This window comes from Phalaenopsis equestris, unplaced genomic scaffold, assembly GCF_001263595.1.
Source record: "Phalaenopsis equestris unplaced genomic scaffold, ASM126359v1 Scaffold000428, whole genome shotgun sequence".
Classification (NCBI taxonomy): domain Eukaryota; kingdom Viridiplantae; phylum Streptophyta; class Magnoliopsida; order Asparagales; family Orchidaceae; genus Phalaenopsis; species Phalaenopsis equestris.
In genome coordinates, this window is record NW_018164869.1 from 5029715 (window position 1) to 5053607 (window position 23893).

At 34.6% G+C, this 23893-nt stretch overlaps 1 protein-coding gene across 3 annotated transcripts in view; it reads right to left on the reverse strand.

Moving 5' to 3' along the window:
- The window catches only part of LOC110027486 (DNA repair protein RAD4), a 44566-nt gene extending 27045 nt beyond the window's left edge, over positions 1-17521 (reverse strand). For all 3 annotated transcript variants that reach the window (XM_020728941.1, XM_020728943.1, XM_020728942.1), the window contains exons 1-7: positions 17369-17521; positions 17212-17274; positions 16994-17112; positions 14802-15092; positions 14631-14723; positions 9007-9099; positions 8764-8865 (exon numbers count right to left, since the gene is read on the reverse strand). In XM_020728941.1, the coding sequence (XP_020584600.1) occupies positions 8764-8865; positions 9007-9099; positions 14631-14723; positions 14802-15092; positions 16994-17112; positions 17212-17274; positions 17369-17414 (807 nt within the window). In that variant the 5' untranslated portion in view covers positions 17415-17521. The remainder of the gene's footprint in view (positions 1-8763; positions 8866-9006; positions 9100-14630; positions 14724-14801; positions 15093-16993; positions 17113-17211; positions 17275-17368) is intronic.
- Between the last annotated feature and the right edge of the window lie 6372 nt (positions 17522-23893).

The following is a 23893-nucleotide window of genomic DNA, read 5'->3' on the forward strand; positions in this document are numbered from 1 at the left end:
AAGAAAATTCTGCCAAAATCCTTTTTAAACTATGTTTTCGTGCGCTGAGAGTGTGGAGCATTCGTTGGTGGCTATTTCTCGAAGCTTTTAGGAGGAAAGACCTGTTGAAATTTCTTCTTGGCTAGTTTTTTTTGTGTGCTGGGAGTTTAAAGGATTTGTTGGTTGCTACTTCTTGAAGCTTTTGGGAAGAGGATTTCTTTGGGAGGCATTTTATTAGATCTGTCTTACTTTTTTTTTGTTTTAAGTCGGCTTTAAGAGGTATTTATCTTCCTTCCTCTGATTTGCAACGTTTCAGATGACATCTGGATGACATATAAAAAAATACTTCTTTGCTCTTTAAAAGCATGTGAAAGCAAGATTTAGGCATGTTTTGAGATTTAAGCATGGATGGCCTGTTTTGAGATTTAAGCATGGATATTTGCTAGAATCAATAAAAGTGAAGCATAATATGGATATTTTTCTCCTTTTTTCTGCTCAAAAATGCATGATAGATGAAATGTTAGAACATTCTAATGGTTGTCATGAGATGATAGCCGCCTATTTGAAACACATGCTAAACGAAATGTTGACTCGAGATTTAATTCTTAAGCTTTTTATTATTATTATCCCTGTTCAAATACATGTTGGAAGTTGTTTCGATACTTTGGAATGCTGGTTTTGAATACCTATCTACGCTTCTCTGTTTCCCGTTGCCTATCCCCAATCGAAGAATATGTATACTGGATGTAAATTTTGGGTTTTAATATTTTGTGGGATCTGATTCTTAGTGGCTTGGTTTTGGCTCTTTGAAGTTGGATCCTTGCTGGAAATATTCTCTGTTTTCTTTTGGCCCATTTAAAGGCCTCGGTTTTGGCTCTTTGGAGTTGGATTCATGCTGAAAATCTTCTCTGTTTTGGCCCATTTGGTGGAGTTTGGTTTAGCTTCTTCTTGGTGGTTTGGCTTAACCCTTGTTTTGAGTTTAGCTTTTGCCTTTCAATAGTTCAATTTGGCCCTCTTATACTGGGCTCGGTTTTGCTTCCTGCTACTCCCTTTATTCAAACTTAAGTATTGAAAATGTTTAATAATTTGGAAGTCGTTTGGTGGCTTGGTTAATGGTTTGGGTGGTGGCTTGTCCTTGTGGTCATTTGCTGGGTTTGATTTAGCCCTATGAGGGACTCGATTTTTTGGCTCGGTTTGTCCATATGCTAGGCACGGGTTGGCCCTTTAGTGGGCTTGGTTTGCCCCCTGTGCTGGGCTCGGTTTGCCTCTTCCTTGAGCTCGGTTTGGTTCTTTTTGGGATTAAATTATAGTTGGAAACATTCTTTCTGTTTTGCCCCATGTATTGAGCTCGGTTTGTTCATATATTGGGATTGGTTTGGACTCTTTTGAGCTAAATTCATGTTAGCTAGTGTCTTTGTTTTAACCCATGAGTTGGGTTCGGTTTGGGCTTCTTTTGAATCAAATTACAAATAGAATTTTTTGCCCTGTTTTGACCCATTTGTTGGGTTCGGTTTTGGTTCTTTTGAGATCAAACTATGCTGGAAACTAATCTCCATTTTTGGCTCATTTTGTGGTCTTGGTTTTGGATCTTTTGGAATGGGTAAATGCTAGATATTATTTTCTGGTTTGGCCCTTTAGTGGGCTCGGTTCGCCCCCTGTGCTGAGCTTGGTTCGCCCCTTTCTTGGGCTCGATTTGAGCTCCTTTTAGTGATTCATGTTGGCTGAAATCCCTTACTGTTTTAGACCATTCCGTGGGCTTGGTTTGCCCCTGTACTGGGCTCGGTTTGCCCCCTTTCTTGGGCTCGGTTTGGGCTCCCTTTAGTGATTTATGTTGGCTAGAATCTCTTACTGTTTGGACTATTCTTTGAGCTCGGTTTGACACTTTTGTTGGGCATGGTTTGGTTGGGGGCTCCTCTTTAATGTCTCTCCCTCTTGAGTTTTTATTGGTAATCAAGTTTGTCATCCAAAAATTCACGATTTCGATATCTATCTATATGTGGTGATGTTTGGTACAAGTAAATTAACTTATTATCATGCCTTGTGCGATGAAACTAGGTCTGATCTTAATGATCTATAATAGCTTGTTCATTCACTTTCTTATGCATATCAAATACATTGTAATGGTGCTACTTATGGTGATTTCCTTTTCTGCTGCTTTGGTCGTGAGCCTTATTTGATGTTTATGGCCTTCATGGCCTTCCTCTTGTTGTCTTTGCTCGTGAGCCTAAAAAATGAATATCTTCCTCTTGTTGTCCTTTACCCGTGACCCTTACTGTTGTGGTTAATGTTGTATTTGGCTGGAGTTTAATTCAGGTGGGAGTTTTCCTCTTGTTGCCCCTTTAATCGTGAGCCTTAATGGATGATTTCTTCCTGGAAATTATAAAGCTTATATGAATTAAATTCATGAAGGGATTTGAAGATTTATGAAATTGCTATTTGGAGAAGTGTTCGGAAATGCAACATGAAAGTTTGGATAATATAAATATCACATTAAGGCTCAGAATTGGGTGTGTGATTGTATACAAGGGACGGAGTAATAGATATAGTATCAAGTCAGTTTTAAGCTCATTTCAATTTATTTGAAAAAAGAATGGGAAAGGATACCCTTCCAGAGTTGATCCAATTATAAAACTTGAGAAGATGATATCCTCTGAATTGATTCAAGGATGCTGAGCTCTCTTTTCTAGATCTTTTGTCACATTTTTTAAGATTGCTTCACCCTTTTACCCTTTCGATCTTTCGATTGAATTAATTCCTCCTCTCTCTCATCCCCATTTTTATTCTTTTTTTTCTTGCTTCTTGGTTCGGTTTTCTGTCTATATCCGATACATAAGTGCTCATGTATAGTCTTTTGTTATATGTGAAACCATCAAGCAAAGTCGTAAGTAGGTCGGTTTTGTTTCTGGGGCTTAGGGCGATGACGACAAAGGCACGCCGGTAGTAGAGCAGAATGATATCTCATCCTACAATACCAAGACTCAATTTTGGGAGATGATGAACTGTAGGATGAAAGTATCATTCACCGACATAAGACTAGAGGGGGACCCATACCTTCTAAGGTTGTTGGTGGTTCTATGCCCGATGGTGTAATCAATTCGTGGACAACTATTCTTTTCTTAAAATTGATAAGAACAGATACAATGTTTCATAAAATATTTTCACTATAAAAATTGATACAACTTTCCTTTTGTATGCATGAAATCTATATGTATGCCAAAAATAATAAATTTTAAATATATATCACAACTTGATTGTCCACCTGTTGATTAACAATTCTGGGCCAAAGAGTACCCTCCTAAGTTAAGTTCAGTAGGACATCTTTCTAGTGGAGTGCCGGGCTTTATACATCCGAGTGACCGAGTAGCATTCGACGTCCATCGAGTACAAATATATATTTGAGCATAGCCCCGACCCGAGTGCTTGCGGTCCTCTCTTTTCGAACTTTTTCATATGTTTTCTTAAAATTTTTTGACAAATCACTCGTGGTCTTTTTTTCGGAATTTCTCCTGAGGTTTTGATAGTTTTATTTGAATTATTACTCGTCGATTTTCTTGAGTTTTCCGTCGTGGATTATTTGTCGATTTTTTTTTGTTTTCCAGGCAATGTTTCTTTTGTTTTTACAGTGAATAGTAGCTAGCTTAAACGAGCAGCAGACCTCCCAAATATACATGTTTGATTTAGATTACAACATTTTTATTTCACAGCATGATATACTATTCTCCTAGCATGTTATAATGTTTTCCTACCATGTTATATTGTTCTCCTAGCATGTTGTACTTTTTTTTTATACCGCATGCTTTATTTGTTTTGATATACACTATATCTTAGTATAGGAAAACCTAATGGTTACATAGGATTAAAATCAAACCTGAAGTTGCTACGACAATGAGCTTAGAGCAATCACTGTGGACAGCACGACGAGGAACAACTTCAAGATGGAATATCAAAACACCTTCATAACACCGATCACTTTCTTTAATTTAAATAACAACTCATAGGAGTTCGAGGTGGTTTGCCTAGCGCAACGTAAACCCTCATATATCACTTTTAAGCTTTTGCACCCTGTTGCGCAATTATAAGTCCTAACACTTTAGGATTCTGACGTTACAATACGGTACGATATAAATCTTCCTATCTTTTTAGGCTATTTACACGATCAGATATCATGCGAATAAAAATCATAACTTCTAAATAAATTGCAGGATTAAAATATTAAATAACGTCATTCCAAAGACATAAAACCAAACAATAGGATAGTTGGGAGGTCACCAGGGTTCTCCCTGGATCTGTGATATCCCCTATTTTTCATTCTTTTGGATTCCTTAAAATAACTGTTCCTATTTGAGTCACTCCCGTTTGATTTTCTCAAGTCCAACTGTGGAAACCTATACTTTGAAATCTTAAAGGCAAAACCACTGATCTTAATCGAAAGTTTTCTTAAGTGACCCAAGTCATTTAAGATTTAATTAACTATAAGGGTTTGTCTCTATAGAGAACTTGGAACCCAAGTAAAATAAACTCTATCTAATCTTTATATTAGATAAAGGAACTTGTTTGCCTCATATAAAATATTTCACAGACTAAACGAATGTCAAAAATTCTTTAATTTAGTTGATTGGGTCTACTACAAGTGATATGTTTATTCTTCGGGATAAGTGTATTACTTGTGGTATCGTGTTTAGTCATCCAAACTATTCAAAATGTGAGACCCATTTATTCTCATCTATTTTTAAAATCAAAATATTATTTTCAAAAATCATATTTATATCAAAACTATTTTCATATTTTTTTAAAATTAAAACGGCTGACAGTGATTATCTTAATGTATTTGGATTGTGTTGTTTGATGTTCGTGAAAAAAATTATTTGTTGCCCTGATTTCTATGGGAAATCTATGTCGAATCCAATCAAATTGATATCAAAGCATTGATTTGGGAAAAAGAAGGAAAATCGGCTAACATAAGAGATATGGCTCTTCGGGGAAGAAGAAGAATATATCGAGCTAGTGAAGAAGGAACAACGGGATGGTGCCGCTATAAGGGAAACAACGATGAGATTGTGACGTGCGATACCATCGCAATTGGAGCTCCCTCGGATGTCAACAATCATATATAATCGCGATTAGAGCACATTGGGAAGCAATGTACCGGATTGCGACTTACAGAGTGACACGATCGTGCCACTTGATGAATTAGGAAGCAATACAGTTGTAATTCGTGTGCACGGCATACAAGAGGATCGGACGACCAAATCTTGCAAAAAAGTAGCGACTCAAGCTATATGAGGAAGCCAACATATGGGATCATGACAGACAAAATCACGTTTCTGACCTAAGTTCACGGTACAATAATGATTTTGGGTTATCTAGAAAGATTGTGCCTTACCCGAATCATAGAAAAGTCTCAATTCAGGCCAGCTGACTGTGATCGGACCAAAAAGCAATCTTGCTTCAAATTAGTGATGGAATTATAACACCTGATTTTAAAAAAAGGAAAAATTTTGACAGTTTTAAAATATATCTCAAATTTAGCATTACCTAAAATTTAACCGAAGCAATTTTATAAACTTTTTAAATGTTGAATCGATCAATTTGCTATATTAAATTAGCATGAATTATAATTGTATGGAGAGATATAAATTGTTGAAGTATTAACCTAATTAATACATTTACTAATCTTAATCATTTTCCCTAATCATGTTCACTGTTCCCAACCGATCCTCTCCCGCACTAAACCGTGCATGCTACGACTGAGATGAGATCGAATGGTTAGGATTTTTTTTTTTTGGAGTGAGCTAAATATTGCATTCCTATCCTCCCTCACTTCATTTTGTGCATTTTGGAGTTGCCTGTGATCGTGCAATGTAGCAAGTGCGGTCTATGCGGACGATAGAGAGCCACAGCTCTTGATTTAAGGTTACAGGGCAAATTTGGTAAGATTGGAACATCCATTTCCTTCCATACATTTTTTTGTTTTGACATTGCTAAAGTATTATGTGTTTCCTATTGTTGCAGCGTTGAGGGAACAACCAAGGGACTGTCAAACCTAAAGCTATGCTCTCTGCTAGGTCCACTTAACGAGTTGGGGAAGGTTTGAGGGGAAAGAAAAAAGAGGGGCGGAATAGAAAGTCTCGGTGAGGCATATTTATGTCGGGAAGCTCTTTCGAGGTAAGTTAAAGCGAGAAATCATATTTGGGATTACGAATGAAAATCTCAATTACAAATTTCATGAATTCGTAAAGGATTACAAATTTCAGGTTGTTTACACTAAGCGGAGAGCTCAATACAAAAGTGGAGAAAATCAACATAGGGTTGTTCCCTCATTTCAGGTGAAATAATCACATGTTCATCTAAGAAAAATAACTCTTTATAGATTTCCATGTTATTATATTTGACACTATTGCATTTAAAATTTTACGCATATTGTGGACAAAAACCTGCATTGAATACAAACTTAATTTGTCTCTTACATCTAAGGAATATATTTATGAAATTATTGCTTATGGGTATTTATTTATTATGATTCTAGCATATGATATATGAAATATCTATGATTAATGTGTGTTACATAAATTATGAATTAAGAAGTGTCGCAAGTGATGTTATACATAGGCTATTACATGAATACTTGCAAGTGCAAGATATAGAGAGCGATAATATTTTGGACTCTTGACATTCAAAAGAAGATGAAACTCCGGGAGCAATTGAGATCATGGGGACGAAGTGTAGGGAACAAATGGTATCATGGAGGCTATTGATAGTTGTTATATTGAGAGTAGTTTAATCTTTATCAATAGTTAATGTAATCTTCATACTATATAATGAATCATGAGATGACATGTAAATATTTGAGGCATATTGAATTATAAGTGACATTCATATGAATTGATTGATGACTTGTGAATATGTTTATGACTACACATGGATAAAATATACATTTTATACAACAGTCATGATTCTCTGTGTTACATGTCTTTCATTTTACATGTTTTATACAATTATAGCATGTTGGGATATGTGTTGTGGACATGTACATAAGTTACATAAGAGCATGGATATTGTTTATTTTTCATCTATAACATCTTATTTTAGTTTTGATTATTTTGTTGAGTTTGTTGCAGCTCACTCTACATTGTTGATTTTCAGGAAAGGGTAAGGAGCGTCAGGGTGAATAACCGGGTGTAACTTGTACAACTTCTGCATTAGAGTTTTGAAAGCTTATACAAACTTCTGGGTGTGTGCTTATGTTAAATTTAGCAACTTTATATGGATATATATAATTTGATGACATGACTTTCCATGCTTCCAAGTATATGAATGTCAATGAAATGAAATGAAATGTATTATGTGTGTTTACAATGATTTATTTAGACTAATGCATCACCCACTGGGTCTTCATTATGCCACCAAGTGCTCGTGAGAAATTAATCTGACCGAATTGTCCGTCTCTATCACATTGTGATCGACCCTCAAGGGGGGTCAATTGGGGTGCGACAAGGATCGCGACATATAGGCTTCAGAAATGATACAAAGTAATGGCGAAAAAAAAAGATGATTTTGAAGGGAAAATAGAGAGGCAAGCCACATAAAATATGATATAGACGACCGTTTCTTGATAATGGAGGAGCGTTTTCCATCTGTGGAGGGTCGATTTGTGCGAAGATTTACAACATTGGAAGATATAACAAACAAGATAATGGAGTTTTACACAAAATTGGTTCCTCCCGCAGTGGGGTCTAGCTATGGCGTCAAGAATGGACGCGAGCAACAACAATTTGAAGGATTTGTATGACATCAAGGTAGCCTCTCTTCTTTAGGCAGATCTGGAACCATGGGATCAAGCGAAGGAATCAGGAACGAACTAAAGAGGCAAAACTTGGAAGAAATAGCACGACATTCAGATGATTTGAACAAACGGAAGTAAGCAGGATTGATGTTGACAGAGATGAAATAAAATTGATAGAGATGGAAGAAAAATATGGTGCGGAATTCACAAAGATTCTAATGATCAATTGGCTACGAGATGAGTTATTTGGAGTTGCGATATTCTTTAAGATTGACTGGAAGTCTGGACACCATCCGATTAGGATGCAGCCAAAGGAACTCAAAACAACATTTTGAATTCCTGAGGGTCAATACAAATTTTTTATTAAATGGAACGGATTGCTAGACGATGACAGATCGTGGGAACCATATGATTTGATCCAACAACAATTTTTTCTACCATGAGGACAATTTGTCTTTTTGGGAGGGAAGAACTATTATGTGGGTGCCTAGCCTAAGAGCAATTTAATCTATTGTGTGCCTAAGAGCAATTTGATATTTTGTTATTTATTATTGTTTGGTATAAATAGACCCCCATTAGCCTAGGATTAGAATTATGCACGAGATTATCTAGAGTCAAAGTTTAGGGTTTGGGATAGATTTTCTACCTTTCGAACTATAGGAATTGGGAGAGATCGCCTATCTCTAGAATTGTAGATGCTTATGTTTATGTATTTCGATTGTGTTGTTTGATTTGCGAAATAAATTATCTGTTGTCATAATTTCTGTAAGAAATTTGTGTCAGATCCTATCAATAACCTACTAAATATGGTAAAAGAAAAGGTGTCTCATGAAATGGAGCCTGCTAGGGTGAACCTTGGGCAACTCATTCAAGCATTCTTATTTTACATAAAACACATGGAACCATGATAATATTGTGCAATAATTACAAAAATTATGCATATTCAAATAAATAGAATAATCAAAAAAGAGGTCAACAATGGGAAAGAACTTTTTTGAAACCTCTTCACTTGTCCCCTCATGAGTCTCCAAGGCAGACGCAAGATTTGATTTAAAGCATCCCCGGTCAACACTTTCACTTTTAAGACGAAAATTATAATGGAACTGTAAGAAGCAGCCACATGTTAAGTGAATGAGCATAAAAGTTAGAGTTTCATATACATAAAAAAAAAAAGCTATACTATAAAAGAAAAACACCCAAATCAAGTTAAAATGCATTTGCAAAGCCCAATAGCAGGAAAGTACCCAATCTACAAGAGGCTTCAACTCATTAGCAGTAAATCGTGAAACTTCTACTTTTTCCAACAAGTTCAATGGTAGAAGCGAAAGCAATGAAGCCTGTAACAAGTTATGGAACTTGTAAGTCTGCCAATGATGCAATCCATCTATTTTTAAGACATTGACAGTAAGAAAAAAAGGATGATTTTGGGACTATATAAACATTGATGTGTGCACAGAAGCACACATAAATTTAGAAAGCTATCAATGATATACAGATATTAGATAAGAAAACAAATAATGTTATAAATGTAAAGAACATATCATACATTAATGAGGAGATATAATTAAGAGATAGAAATAGTTATTAAGAATATGGGTCAATTTGAGTAGCATTTCGCAGCTTTTATTTTATTTTATATTATTTTTATTTTCTTTTTCACAGCTTTGCCTTCCAAATAACCACCACAACTTTGCATGGCTATAATTTTCTTATTACTTTCATAAATTTATGTGGGAGAAAAAATTTTTATAACCATATTTATTAGATTATTATAATTGTAAGAAAATTATCCATATTTTTTAAAAGAAAATTTTATAATACGTACTGACAGGTTTTAAAAGTTTTGCATTGACTGTGGCAATTCTACAATTAATTTACTAGTTGGGTCAACCACAAATGGACCCTAAATATTTTTTTAAAAAAAAAAAGTGACACATTAAATGTTATTGAAACTTATAATGATTCTAAGAATGCTCGAAATCTGGCAAACAAAAGCAGTGGACAAAACAAAGGTTATAGTTTTTGAAGATATAGACTTGAAACTAGGAAAAAAGGCAACGGGGCATGTAAAAATAGCTAATGCGAGATATAAGAGAGTTTGAAATTTTATTGATTTAAATGCATTAAAAGTGAAGTTTTTTGGATCTCATTTAAATATGAAGACATCAAGTAAAGATAAAATGCTACTTTGAGATATTATAAAACATAGTCTTAAGAACAAAATTATTTTGGAAGAGCATAATGACTAAAATAATGAGATTATTATTAATTGATCCTACTGAAGTAGAGTTGGATCTAAGAAAATCTATAATAGCAAAGCTTTAGTCAGATGATAACTATTACAACTGCAAGAATTACGAGGGAATACTGTAGTGATTGGGTTAATAATTTGTTTTTTAATAATAAGAGGAGCCAAATGACATGAGAAGAAGAATATTAATATTAATTTTTACGAACAAATAAAATGCTCAAAATTATATTAATTACAGAGGAATCAAATTTATGAGTAGTATAAGGATGACATGAGAGAAAGCAATTGAAACAAAATTATGTCAATTTTTGAAGAATCAATTTGGTTTCATGCAAGAAAAAATTTTATGCAAAAATAATTAATGTTAAACTAAAAAGTGTAAGAGAATGATAATCATGTTGTTTCACCATTCAATCGAGTGCAAGGAGAATTGTTTTAGTGCACATTAAATAACAAAGTAGAGCGCCAATAAGTATGCTAAAGCTATTTAAGATATTTATGATAAAACCATAACTACAATAAAAATATTTATAAAAAAATAAAGAATTTAAACAGGATATATCAACATCAAGTCCTTACATAAACAGTTAGATTGTTGAGAAGGGAAAAATACATATATGATTTTCTTTTTTTAGATATTTTGACTGTAAAAGAAAAATATATAAGAGGTAAATCGAGGACATGAAGAGAAAAAGGTTGAAAGAGCTAACTCAAAGAAAAAGAAGCATTAAATCAAGAGGAAGAAAGCATGAAGAAATTCCAGGAGAGAAATTTGTCCCCAAAGGTGTCAAAAGAAAAGCCTTTTCCTTATTACATATCTAACTTATAAGATAATATTTATGAAAAAGCCATACAGCAAAAATTGGTAAAATTATCCCTAGACAAAGATAAAAATAGTGAAATAGTCTAAATCTCGAACAACGTTTATTACTGATTAATTTAATAAGGATGGCAACAAGATTAAATGAATGCTAGAAAATACAAACTCAAAACTAAGAACTAATACTGGAGGAAACCCAAACCATAATAGAAATGTGAATATTATTGTTGAAATTCAAAAGGGTTACAAACAAGGGTTCTTGACATTAGAAAAATAATGACACAAACATAAAAGATACCCTAGGGCAAAGGCGAAGCGAAGGCAGCAAACACCGGCTGAACAGCAAGGGGCGTGGTTGGCTGGGCTTGCAGCAGCTATAGATGGTGCTGGAAGGGGTTGCTGTACAACAGAAATGGGGGTGATGGCAGCAGGTTTGGGAGTTGGAGAGGGTTACATTAGCAGCTTTGGGAGTAAGAGAAGGTTACAGCAGTAGTCCGGAAGTGGGAGTGGGTCAAGACAGTAGATTTGGAAGTTAGGGCTGGTTAAAGTAGCCACTTGGGAACGGGGGAGGTTTACGGCAGCAGCCTTGGAGGGGGAGAGCGTTACGGCAGCAGATCTGGGAGTTAGTACTGGTTATGGCAGCGGATCTGGGAGTTGGGGAGGGTTATGGCAGCCACCATGGGAACGGGGGAGTGTTACGGCAGCAGATTTGAGAGTGGTGGAGGTTACAGTAGCGGCTTTGGGAGTGGGAGAGGGTTACGACATCAGCCTTGGGAGTGGGAGAGGGTCACGGCAGCACTTTTGGGAGTTTGGACTGGTTATGCAGCAGATTTGGAAGTTGGCGAGGGTTATGGCAGCCACCTTGGGAATGGGAGTGCAGGGAAAATCAGCAAGCAGCAAGGAGAGGAGGTGGAGGCGGACGTCAGAGAAGATAAATCACCACCGGGGAGAGGGATATAGACGGAGCACCCTAACCATCGGAAACAGCCCTAGAAAGGGAGAAGAGGACTGGCGGCTGTCCAAACAAAACATAAAATAAACTCACAATAATTTAACCCTAATTCAGCTAACACACCTATTTATAATAGACATATAGGCAGGAAAACAGAAAAGAAGGGGGGAAAACCCAGACCACTAGCTGAACCGGGTTGAGCCGGTTTAGCCCCCGTAGACCCTGCGGAAAGAACAGAGATAGACTTGCATTGCATCATTCCCCTTGATAGCATTCTCTACTCTGGATAGCTGGACTGTACTAAAATGAAGAACTTTGGATCCTCAACTAAACTGCAAAGCTAATGAAATCAACATTCGACAATAAAAATGAATAAAAAATATATCCAAAAAAGAAATGGCGAATGGGAAATCCAACAGGAGGAAAACCAATGAGTAAGGTTAATGATACAAAGGCTATATGTATCTCAAGAACTTGTGGAAGAAGTTGCAAAAAGGTTTAGGAGTTGTGAGTTTGGGCGAGTGCAAGTAGCATAGTCGGGATGCAGTTAGATGTGCACAAGATGATAAAAAAGACACCCTCAACTAGAAATGGGGGCAAGAGAGGCAAAAAGAAAAGATCATGGTTTATTTTTTTCAAATTCTGATTGTTGGGAAGAGAAGAATCAGTCATAAGAGTTGGTAGGTAGAGGTATTACAGAGACTGAGAAAATCAGATGTACAAAAGCCTCAAAAGCATTGAGGAAAAAGGTGGGAAGGAATAAAGCAGAAAGGAATCTTAAAAGGGAGAAACTATCGTCAAAGAGATTGCCAAAACGATAGAATTTTTTTTATCTGATCTTCAACTTGACCAATTATAAGCAGGTCACCATTTATAGAAAAGCAAAACAATCTCTATATAAATATAAAAAATAAGTTATACCAAATAAAATTTAACCATTGATAATTAACTTATTAACAAATAAGAAGGGCAACATTATGTATCAAAAGATACTAAAATTATACTCTTGACAAGGAAATGAGGTAGGCATGACTGCATTAAATGGACTAAAAGAGGCTAAAATTTCTAGAGTAAATAATGGGTGGTTACAATGCAAATTGTCTCAAGAGTATTTAGTGCTAATAGAAAATCATGAAGGCTTATAACTGAATTTTTAAAATTGCAATAATGTCGACAATTTGAAATAAACTTGAGTGTTGGGTGGTAAGAAAATTTTGATAGCCAAGTTACGTGATGCAAAAATGAAATTTTAAGATGGATGGATGACAAAACTAAGAATGGTAAACTGTGGAAAGATATGAAAGAAAAAATTGGAGTTATATTTATTGAAAATAATAGCAAAAAAAGTGGTTTAGGCATGTAAAATTATGGGTAGAAAATGAACAATTAACCCGTTGATAAAATTAGTGTCAACTTTCTGGGAACAAAAAGATGTACACATAAGATAGCATGAATCGAAGTCATTCAAATAATTTGAGAGGAAAAAGTTCAAGAATTCAAGTATTGCTCAATAGTAACGAATGAAAAATAAGAATTTATAAAGACAACTAAAAATAGCTGGGACAATTACAAGGTTGTCAAGAATAACCGTGATTTTTTGTAATTTACTATAAATGTGCATTTTTTTCTCTAAAAACACTGAGGCCCAATTTTTCATCATTATTTCAAAATAATGATAAGGCTACTCCGTTGCGAAAAATTTGAAATCTAAACACCACAAAATTGAGATAGGAATTTTAGTGTTTAGTCTATGTTAGATAAACAAGAATTTCATGTGCACGATCATAATTAAAGGCAACTTAGCTCCACCAAATATGTCTCAATGAAAATATATGATGACCTATGCGCTATTTGATGTTAAAAGCGAAAAAATAGAACCAGCATAACTATAAGTTCCTCTTCATATATCAGCTTTATTAGATATCCAAAATAACCCCCATTATTCCACACAAATCCCTCTCTCTATCTTCCCTCATTTGTATCCCAAGTCTTGTGAATTACTGTGAGATATTAAATCCTTAGATTACAGGGGAATGAATATAATAAAAACTTAAAAGAACAATAAATATTAAAAAAATAATAATAATAAACTGACTCCTTACAACTCAAGCCCCAAAATTGTAGAACAAAACCACAAAAGACTAAATAGCAACGCTGTAAGTAGTTTGATGCCTTAAATGACAATAGAGTAAGAGGTCAAATTGTTACTAGAAGAAAAAACCTAACCCAGACTTGTCAAACTAATATTCAAAGCCCCCCTTAGTAAATGTTCTGAGATTAACAATTAAACATTAAAATTAAGTTTGTAATAATTTGAAAAAACACATATTTATTACATCTGGAATATAATATAATAATTAGACTACTCAACAGAACAATGTTGTAAGAAAAAAAAGGAAAACAGATGGTAATATTTAAAGTATGTGCCAATAAGCTGATGCTACAAGGAATCCAATGCATATAATAAGCATGAAAGAGAGCAGTTGCCCGATTAGGTTCCACCAATTTTTCTGGACATTTTTTTGTGAATTGTTGTTGTTTCGGGAAAAAAATTAAGAAACCATATCATAATTAATTTAAGCATTGCGGTAAATGTGCATATGAAATCTAGTTAAAATTTGCCCAATGATGCATTCTAATTTTTGGATTAGTACAAATATTGATGCATTCCCAAAACTCAATGAAATATAAAGAATAAAGTCTTAAGAAAAAAGAAATAACTGCAAATTGCTTCAGTAAAGTTATAGTGACTGTAAGGTAAGACAAGAATGTCAAAGTGAAACTTAAAGTGGACAAGTAAGATAAATCGAGGAATGGAAGAACACAGCATTATGTCAGAAAGAACCTGAATAAGACGATCATTGCAGGCACTGTCAACCAACCTACAACGAGCAATTAGACACAGCAGATGAACCTTGTGCACAATTTCGGCTAATTCCTAGTAAAACAATGTCATTAAGGATTCTCCTTTTATGTAAATACATAAATAAAAACAAAATTAACCATTGTAACAAACCTTATCTTCAACAGAAAACCTCCGAGAAGGCCTCTGTTTAGTAGAAGGTGACTCAGAGAATTCAATAGTGACCTCCTTTCCGAGTTCATGAGAATATCCATTTCCTGATTCAGAAGGAGGAATCATTCCCTCTTCCCAATCCAATTCATTTGCATCATAATGAACATTTTTCTCAAAATGTTTTTCTTTCATCAAAATGGTATCCTCTGCATCATCAGTAGTATCCAATACACTGGACAAAGGTGTAAGCTCCTCATCAGCCTTTCTTTTACCATTACCCAATTCTGCCATCTGTGAAAAGAAAAACCAAAAGTTTTTCTCATTAATTAAATGAAGAAAATGAGTGTGAGGTCAAATTTATATCCAAAACCTGCAATAACAACTTCTACAGAAGACATATATTGATTGCGCCACTACATCACTTTTAGACAGCAGTAATTACACTGCTACTATGTCATGTATAAGATAAACTATTATAAATTACCATTCGAGAGACTTCAAGTGCCACTAATAAAAGAAATAAATAATCAAATTTGCTTTGTAAGATTTCAAAATTCAGTGAAGTCCACAAAAGTGTCCACAAAGATTGCAAATCTCCATTCAACAAGGTTAAAGCATAGCCAATTGTTGCACGGACTAAATAATGAAAGAAAACACAAATGCTTCAAACGACTAAGACAAAAAACAAGTGATTTGCTAAAGGGGAGAATAAAAGAAAACATCAGTATGAATGTTCTATAAGAATCAAGGTTTCGACAGGACGAAGAACATCTTTCTCTAGTTAGCCAAACAAAAAAAAAACAACATATTAGTATTTCGACAGCAAACTTAAATTTTCAATACAAAGAATTTTCTTCAATAAATAAGTTGATTTCAAATTATTTTGATTGTGTGTGTGCGTACCAACATTAAGTCCATACATTTTTTCCTTTGTATTACTTATGAAGATAATTAAAAAAGCATACTCAAAATTAGATGCCTTGGAGTATGCTTTTTGTAGATAACTTAATTTGAATCAATAAGCATCTATTAAAATGGAACAAATAAAAATTGAATTATATCACATGTAATTTCAATAACGTGATAAAGACAATTATTCATCAATATTATTATAAAATAAAGTTATACATGGTTGCAATAGGTTTAACTATGATGGATCGAATATAGATAAAAATAAAGACAAGAATGAGAATATAGTTTCTATATTTATAAGATTAGATGGTCAAAATTGATGTATCCAAAGTATTATTCAATAAGAGAATATGATGAATTTTTAATGAAAATTCTGTAAAAAGGCAATTAAGCTGATGATGTCATATGGAGTTGACTGCTAGGCAGAAAAAACTCAAATATAGCTAAGTTGAGTATAACAAAAAAGAGAATGTTATGATAAGTACGTGCAAATACTTTGAAAGATAAAATAAGGAATGATAATGTTAAACGGTTTGTTGAGACAAATATGATGAATTATAGAAAATGCATCAATTTAAATGGTTTATGAAGTTAGTGTTGATTAATATGAAAAAAGGTAGAGCCAAAATAACACAAATAAAAATTGTTTATAACATTCACTGATAATAGGCTTACCACTTAATGCAACACGAAATAAGAATGACTAGAAAATGTTCGTAAATCCCAACAGAAATAATCTAATTAGAGTTAATGATGATGATGATCACAACATAAACTAATTTTTAACTCAATGGATGACTCATATTGTGTGAAGACGTAATTAGGTTTTAAAAAGTAAAATTAACATCAAAGGAAATATGAGGTGGTAAAAAGCGACATAAATAAGCAATGCTTCATACGAACCGTGAGTGAAAAATTAACAGATTTCATATTTTCAACGTGGGCTTCTGTGTCATGTCACATAAATAATAGCTCGATATATGAACAGGAAGAGGATCAACATCACATCTTTTCAGTATATAAAACTTAGGGATGGGTTGAAATTGGTTAGACACATGCGGGTGGGTATGAGGGCCTTCTCCCTGTAGAATTTATATGGCTCCAACCGTGAAACCAAACGAATACCCACCTAACAAGTGAAAGACCAAACTTCAACAATGCAAAAACTAGAAAGTAACATTTTTTTACAAACAAATTAAGCCAAGAATAAAGATTATAAAAGCTCGCGCTTAAGACTTTTTCATCAGCCGAAGCTAAACAGCCAGAAAAGCGGTCTTCACCTTGTCCCTAGCTTCCCAGGAAGTATAATGACTTTCTGAACGAGGGCGCCCGAGTTTCCGAGAGTTCGCCCTCATAAGGAGCCTTCCCACAGCCTCCTCTGAGACGGCACTGATAGAACCTGTAAAGCAAAATAAGAACTCCACAGCAGTACGGGATTTCTCGCTGCAGTAAACACAGAGCTCAAAAAACAGAAAGCAATATATAAGAAATGGCAAACCTTCGCCATGGAGAGATCCAGCCAAGCCTCCCTGCCCCGCTTGCTCCTTTGAAACGCCCGTGCCTTTCCATTAGAAGATTACAACAGCAGTCGGAAGCGTTAGCAGATATTTTGAATGTCAAAAAATGGAAGAAGAAAAGGAATAGAAAGGACAAACCGCTGGTGTATTCTTCATGACGCTTAGCTTGGTTTCTCGTTCGCATTTCGCGCTTCGAACCTTTCCGATTTGGGATGGAAGGTAGCGGGAATGGATTTGAGGGTTCGCGTATTTCCGCTGATAACCAGGTGTGACCGGGTTGGGGGAATTGAGCTTATGAAAAAATTATTGCATAAATGCTGGTGTAGTTCACGGTAATTTACAATCATAATATATTTTGATGGACTCAATTTAATTTTTTTTTCGAAAAAATTTTGATTGCATGCCGACCCTAAATTATCGTGACATGCGATCAGAATCGGACGGCGCATGCATCTCTGCATACGGTGTATATATGCAATATTTTTTTCCCGTTTGGGGCTGCTTATAAACTCTGTCGTAATGTTTGGTTCACGTGTTTCATCAGTTTATCTGAAACTGCGTTTGGGTTTTTACACTAAACGCAAGTCGTCGCAGGTCGATGAGTCGACACCTGCGGCCGGCCTGCGGGCCGCATTTCAGGATAAGCAGTTTATCCTAAAACGCACGAGCTGCCCTAAACAGACCCTGAGTGAGAAGTTGGGTTAAAGTTCGTGTTTTTTATGTTAGGATATAGATACGACACATTTAGATGCTGCGTTTATAGCCCCTGTAACCTACCTATATATGAAAAAAAATGCAGAACTTACTAGAATGTACAAGTATGTTACAGGTAGGTTATAGGGAGGTTACAGGGGTTATAACGCATTTATAACCTCCAAATATCCTCCATGTAACCTATTTTCAGGTTACATTTGTACGCAGCTCTGCGTACATCTTATGTACGCAAATTTTTTCCCATATTTAAGGTCTGTTTCGCGTAGCTCCAGCTTATTGAATAATCTACTGATGAGCTAATTAAAAGTAATCTGTCGATAAATTAGGTACGGTGGCTATTACAATTTTTTATTTTTTTAAAAAAGTCATACCACAATCAGAAAGCTGCCACCGCAAGATACGTGCAGTGTTGTTTTTAGCGTTTTGAAAACACATAAGCTGCCAAAACACAATTTACCCAAACATGTCAGGTGTGTTTTCAAAGCGCCACCGCACCAAATAAACTTCCCCCAACGGACCCTTTGAAGTTTTGTGGTGGAATTCTGATAGTTTCTAGTAGTTTTGTGGTGGTATTATGGCGGTATTATTGTGATGTTATTGTGATATTATTATTGTATTATTGTGATATTATGACGGTATTATGTTGATATTATGGTGGTATTATGGTGTTATTCAGGTTATATTAGATAGTATTCTAATAATATTAAGGTAATATTCTGGTGGTATTATGATGATATTATCGTGGTATTATTGTGGTATCGTGGTGATTTTTTTTGTTTATTGGTATTTTTTTTTTCGTTAGGGTTGTTTACTAGTGTTTTTTTTTGTTGTATTGTATGCTTGCTTTTACTCGTGTTATTTTAGACCTTTTTGGTAGCAGTTTATTGAACAATACGTATACGTACGCAGTTTTGCGTGTCAAGGAATGTGGATAATGATCCAATTGTAGTCAAATTGCTTGATATCATTGCGCAGAATGAAAATAATGCATATAATTTATATTGTGGTATTGCACGCCATATTAGATTTACTGTTCAAAAGAATCATGCCAGTTATTTATCAAACTCAGTGAAAAAAAAATCAAAGATATTTTTTGTGGTGAATCCAGATTTAAAAAGGAGCAACCTCTCAAAAACATAATGAAGTTTAAAAGAGCAGAGACAATGACATGTTGTTCAGCTATCATGTGATATGACATTGATGTTCATGGCAATTGGAATGTTGAAATTTTTATAGAAAACGATAACAATTCCCTAGCCTGGTCAAGTGACTATCATCTCTTAAGATATAGTCAAAGCATCGGTGTCATTCATGGAGATGTGCTCAAATCAATGATAGAAGCAAGTAATGGAGCCACTAATGCATTCAAATTTATTGCAATCGGAGTTGGTGGAGCTGAGAAATTGAAATTTCCAAAAAAAATGCTTTTAATTTTCTTTAAAAGAAAAGATGAACCAAGATTGTGAATGATGACACTGATGATTTAATTCAAATATTCACAGAGAAACAAGCTGAAGATAGAGTTTGCATGGGATTTCCAGGCGGATGAATCATGCAGGTTGATGGGATTTTTTTTTAAAGTGATGTCATGTCAGTGGTTGATTATGACTTCTTTGGGGATGTCGTAAATTTTTATACAAGTTGTCGATTGAATCAATATAATTTTATGTTGTGCTTCTTTTGTTGGGGTAAACCACCACTGAAAAAATGTTTTTTTTCAGAGTTGGCTTATTATCTAAGAAGATATCGAGTCCTTCAATTGATTATTGAAGACATTTATTCGTATAATGACAAATATTCATTTACAATCTTTAGTGACCAGATCAAGCAATGACAAGAAGCATGGAAGAATCATCATATTCAATAAATTTCTTTAAAAGGTACATTATTCCATTAGTAATAGAGTAATAAACAATCTTTTTTATGCATGCATGAGTAAATGTGATTCAGAAGAAGAGTTCGAACAAACATGAGCAAAGATGTTTAAAAAAAAACCTCCTAGATAACGTGTGGTTGCATGATTTGTACTGCATTAGAAAGAGGTGGTCAACAAAATTTAATAAATATTTATTTTACTTGGGAATCCTCTTCAAATAATAAAGTGAGTCGACAAATAATGTGTGTCACAATATTTCAAAGTCTACAAACTCTATCACCGATTGTTTTTTGGGACTTGAAAATTTAAAGAAAGATATACTTGTTTTCTTATGAAGAATTTTTACATAGTGTAGATGGGCTTGTATTAGAAGAATCTAATAGAAGTCCTTCGAAATATTACATCAAAATTTTGGATGATAGAAGAAGAAATAAATAGTTGATAGTTAATTTTTACAAAACAACTTTTAATATAAGTTGTAGTTGCAAGAAATTCGAGTTGATGAGATTATTAGGTGGCAACTGCATAAGTATTATCAACAAAGAAAATGTAGCAAAGATATCAAATAAATATTTTCTAATTCGGTGGTCTTCATATGTCAAGCGTGATTTTAATTCGGAAACGGTTATAAAAATTTTAAAGATTTATAACAGATGAATGGTTCTTCAAGCGGTGTGATATTTCAAACCCACATCCATAAATATTCATATCAAATAAGCATAAAGGCCCAAGGTAATGAAGAGGCTGAAATATATATGCTAGAGTCTCTGAAAAAAATGTAGGTCGATGTTGACTCAATATTGAGTCGAAAATCTCTTCCATTGAATAATAGCCCGAACAGAAAAAAAAAACCAAAAAGAAATAATGCACCACAAAAATAAAGGATCCAGTAGAGATGTGGCCAAATGGCATATTTAGTGCTAGGTTAAAGAGACATTGAAAGAAAAAGAAGCGAGCTAAAAGTAAATATTATATTTTATTATGTGCCATGAACATATACCATATGAAACTTTACTTTCTTATAAATATGACTTGCTAGTACATTAATATTGAATTAACTAGTTAACTATTTTATATCACAAGAAACATAATGAACCTTTAACAAATGAAGAACACAATGACTCCCCAACTGCTACCCATTCTTCTTTATAACAGGATTGCATCATGGAGGTATGATAATAACACTAGTGTTTGAATTCATTTTGTTGTCTCTTATTTTATATAGTTATTTTTTTATAATTTTTTGCTCGTGAAACTTGGTCAAAATGAAAAGTAAATGAGATTTAAAAGGCTATTATCACATTCAATATTTAAAACAAATTGTTAAATCACTTGGTGTTCCTACATAACCCACTCAACCATCACAAGAGAAAGGTAAAAAGACTGCTCAAAAAGCATAGAGAAAACACCACAAAACATCTGAAAAAAAGTAAATCCATTATAAAATTGTGTTTACTGAAATACAATACTTAGCTTTCCCCTCTCTTTAAAAGTTAAGAATGCTTCCCTCAAGAATATCCAAATTCCCTTGTTGATTTCCTCAAACCTTTCTCACTTTACACTTGAAAAACTCCTCAAACCCTCACAAAATGCTCTCTAATTTACCATACATACAAACGGTGGCTAGGGACTGTGACCACTAGGAAAAGAGACGCATTCCTTCTCCAAATGACCCATATATCAAGTCACACAACTCCCCATATCGTGTTAACGAACTGATTAAAATTGTTCTGACAATATTTGGTGCTTAGACGCTCATGGGCTGGCCTAGGCGTTAGTCTAGGCTCTCTGTCTGTCAGTTTTGGCACTGTTGCCTAGGCGCCCTTGGCACCAAGACGATTAGTAGTGGTGTCTTGGCTCCACAAGCTCCAACTTAATGAACTGCTAAAAATTGGTCCGACAATATTTGGTGCTTAGACCCTCATGGGCTGGCCTAGGCGTTAGTCTAGGCTCTCTGTTAACGCCTAGGCTCTCTGTCTGTCAGTTTTGGCACTGTTGCCTAGGCGCCCAAAAAATTTGGCACCAAGACGATTAGTAGTGGTGTCTTGGCTCCACAAGCTCCAACCACTTTCTCCCCGGTTGAGCCTGACGCCTAAGAAAGTGAGCGCTAAGGCACCAATCACCTGGTTGATCAATGACTCAAAGTCACATCCGCTTCACTCCATTTATTTTACACATCGCTTTACTTATAATACCTTTTATACCTGCAAAAAAAATTACATAAAATATCAGTTTTTTAAAGTGCAATTTCATCCATAAATATATGCAAAAACATAAAGAAAATCAAGCATTCTTTCTACACATCATTTACCTACCATACGATCTGAAGGAGATGCACTTCATCTATGTGTTTAAATGTCCCCCTTCTAGCTCAAAAAAAGGGTCTAACTGAAAGTGACTTGTAGGAGCATATTATTGATGAATATGAGATTTTTATAGTGGATTAGTGTTTTATGTTTGTATTAGTAGTTTTTTACCATTATGTGCTAATCTCTGTAGTTTTTCTTGCATTTAATGTAGGAGTGTGGGGGTTCATGTACATTTAATTTAGCTCTTTACACCAAATGATAATGCATGTCTTTGATCTCATGTTATACTTGTTGATTGTCACTTCATTTTTTATACTACAATGCAACCTTAAACTAGAAAATTGAGTAGCGAGCTGAGAGTAACCATAATTTTTTAAAGTTGCTAAAACAATATCAACTTGTCCCAGGTCGCGTTGCCAGATATGAAAAACTCTTTATTTATGGATGAAAAACTTATTCTAAGTTGTTAGTCGGAGGACCTGCTCGACAATCACATATTGTAATAAAAAAATTGAGTGCAATCCAACAAGAATGTAAGATTGATTATAGGTCGTATAGCTATAACTGTTCAATGACATTAACCTTTTATGGATAAAGTCAAATGAAATTCCACCAAAGATTTTTTTATTTATCTGATGTTGTTAGTCGAAGTTTTTGCTTGACGATCGTAACTTGTTATAAAAGAGGCCGAAGAAAAATTTAATAATAATTTATTAGCTATTTGAGGTTGTTAGGCGAAGTTTTTCGTGACTACCGTAGGCTATGATGGAAGAGATCAAATAAAGTATCATAGAGGGGATTATTCCATGAATGAAGTGTTAGGCATGCTCCACCTTTCTCGAGACTCAAGTGTAAGTCGAGATGGACCTTTTTTTTTCTTAAATATGAATCTGACCATATAATATTTTGTAGCTCTTCTAATGTTGCTTTTGAGTTTATTTTCCCCCGATGGGGTCATTACCCAGACGAGCTTGCAAAATATCCTATGTATCAAAACTCGGAAATATTAGCTTTTTGATTGAGTTGAAAGAAACTTCAGTATAGTGGGGGTGCTAAGAGAATGCTCTTTGCAATAAAGTTTCCCCTAAGTTTGGAAGCAATTCTAAAAAACTTGGGTATGAATGAGACATAGGATGACTATCATGTCATGATTGTGCCCAATATGTTAACATGAACGATCTTTTGACATTTTAGTGAACATTACTCTCAAACACGAGAGTAATTTTCATAGATTTTGTCTCTCAATGAGATACGAGTAATACTTCCCCACCATAATCATGCTTGGGACATTAACATGAACAATTTTTCTTAGATTGTAATGATGGTTGCCCATCTTACATCGAAGAACTTGACATCTTTGAATTGAAGAGTGTGTCTGTTGACCTCACTTTTGGTTGAGGTCTAGAAAACTTCTTTAGTAGCCTAGGTCTAGCCATAGGACTTTCCTATTGACTAGTCTTAGAAAACTAGAAGAGGTACCCCACTATTAGAAATTCAAAACTCTTCTTTTTATTCAACTTGAAATTCCACATATTGATCTCAACCTCTAGCATTTGGTAGGTAAGATCATTATAAGAGAATTTAAGAAGAATCCCTACAGGATTACTTGGCTTTAGGGTTGACCCGGGGTGTTGACTTGGAACTAAGATACACCATATCTTCACAATATATTAATCCATGGTTCATTTAGAATGGATATTTATCCAATTCTATGTGGAATGCTTAACTTGGTCTTTTGCCCCTAGGCACCTCCAAATTACCTAA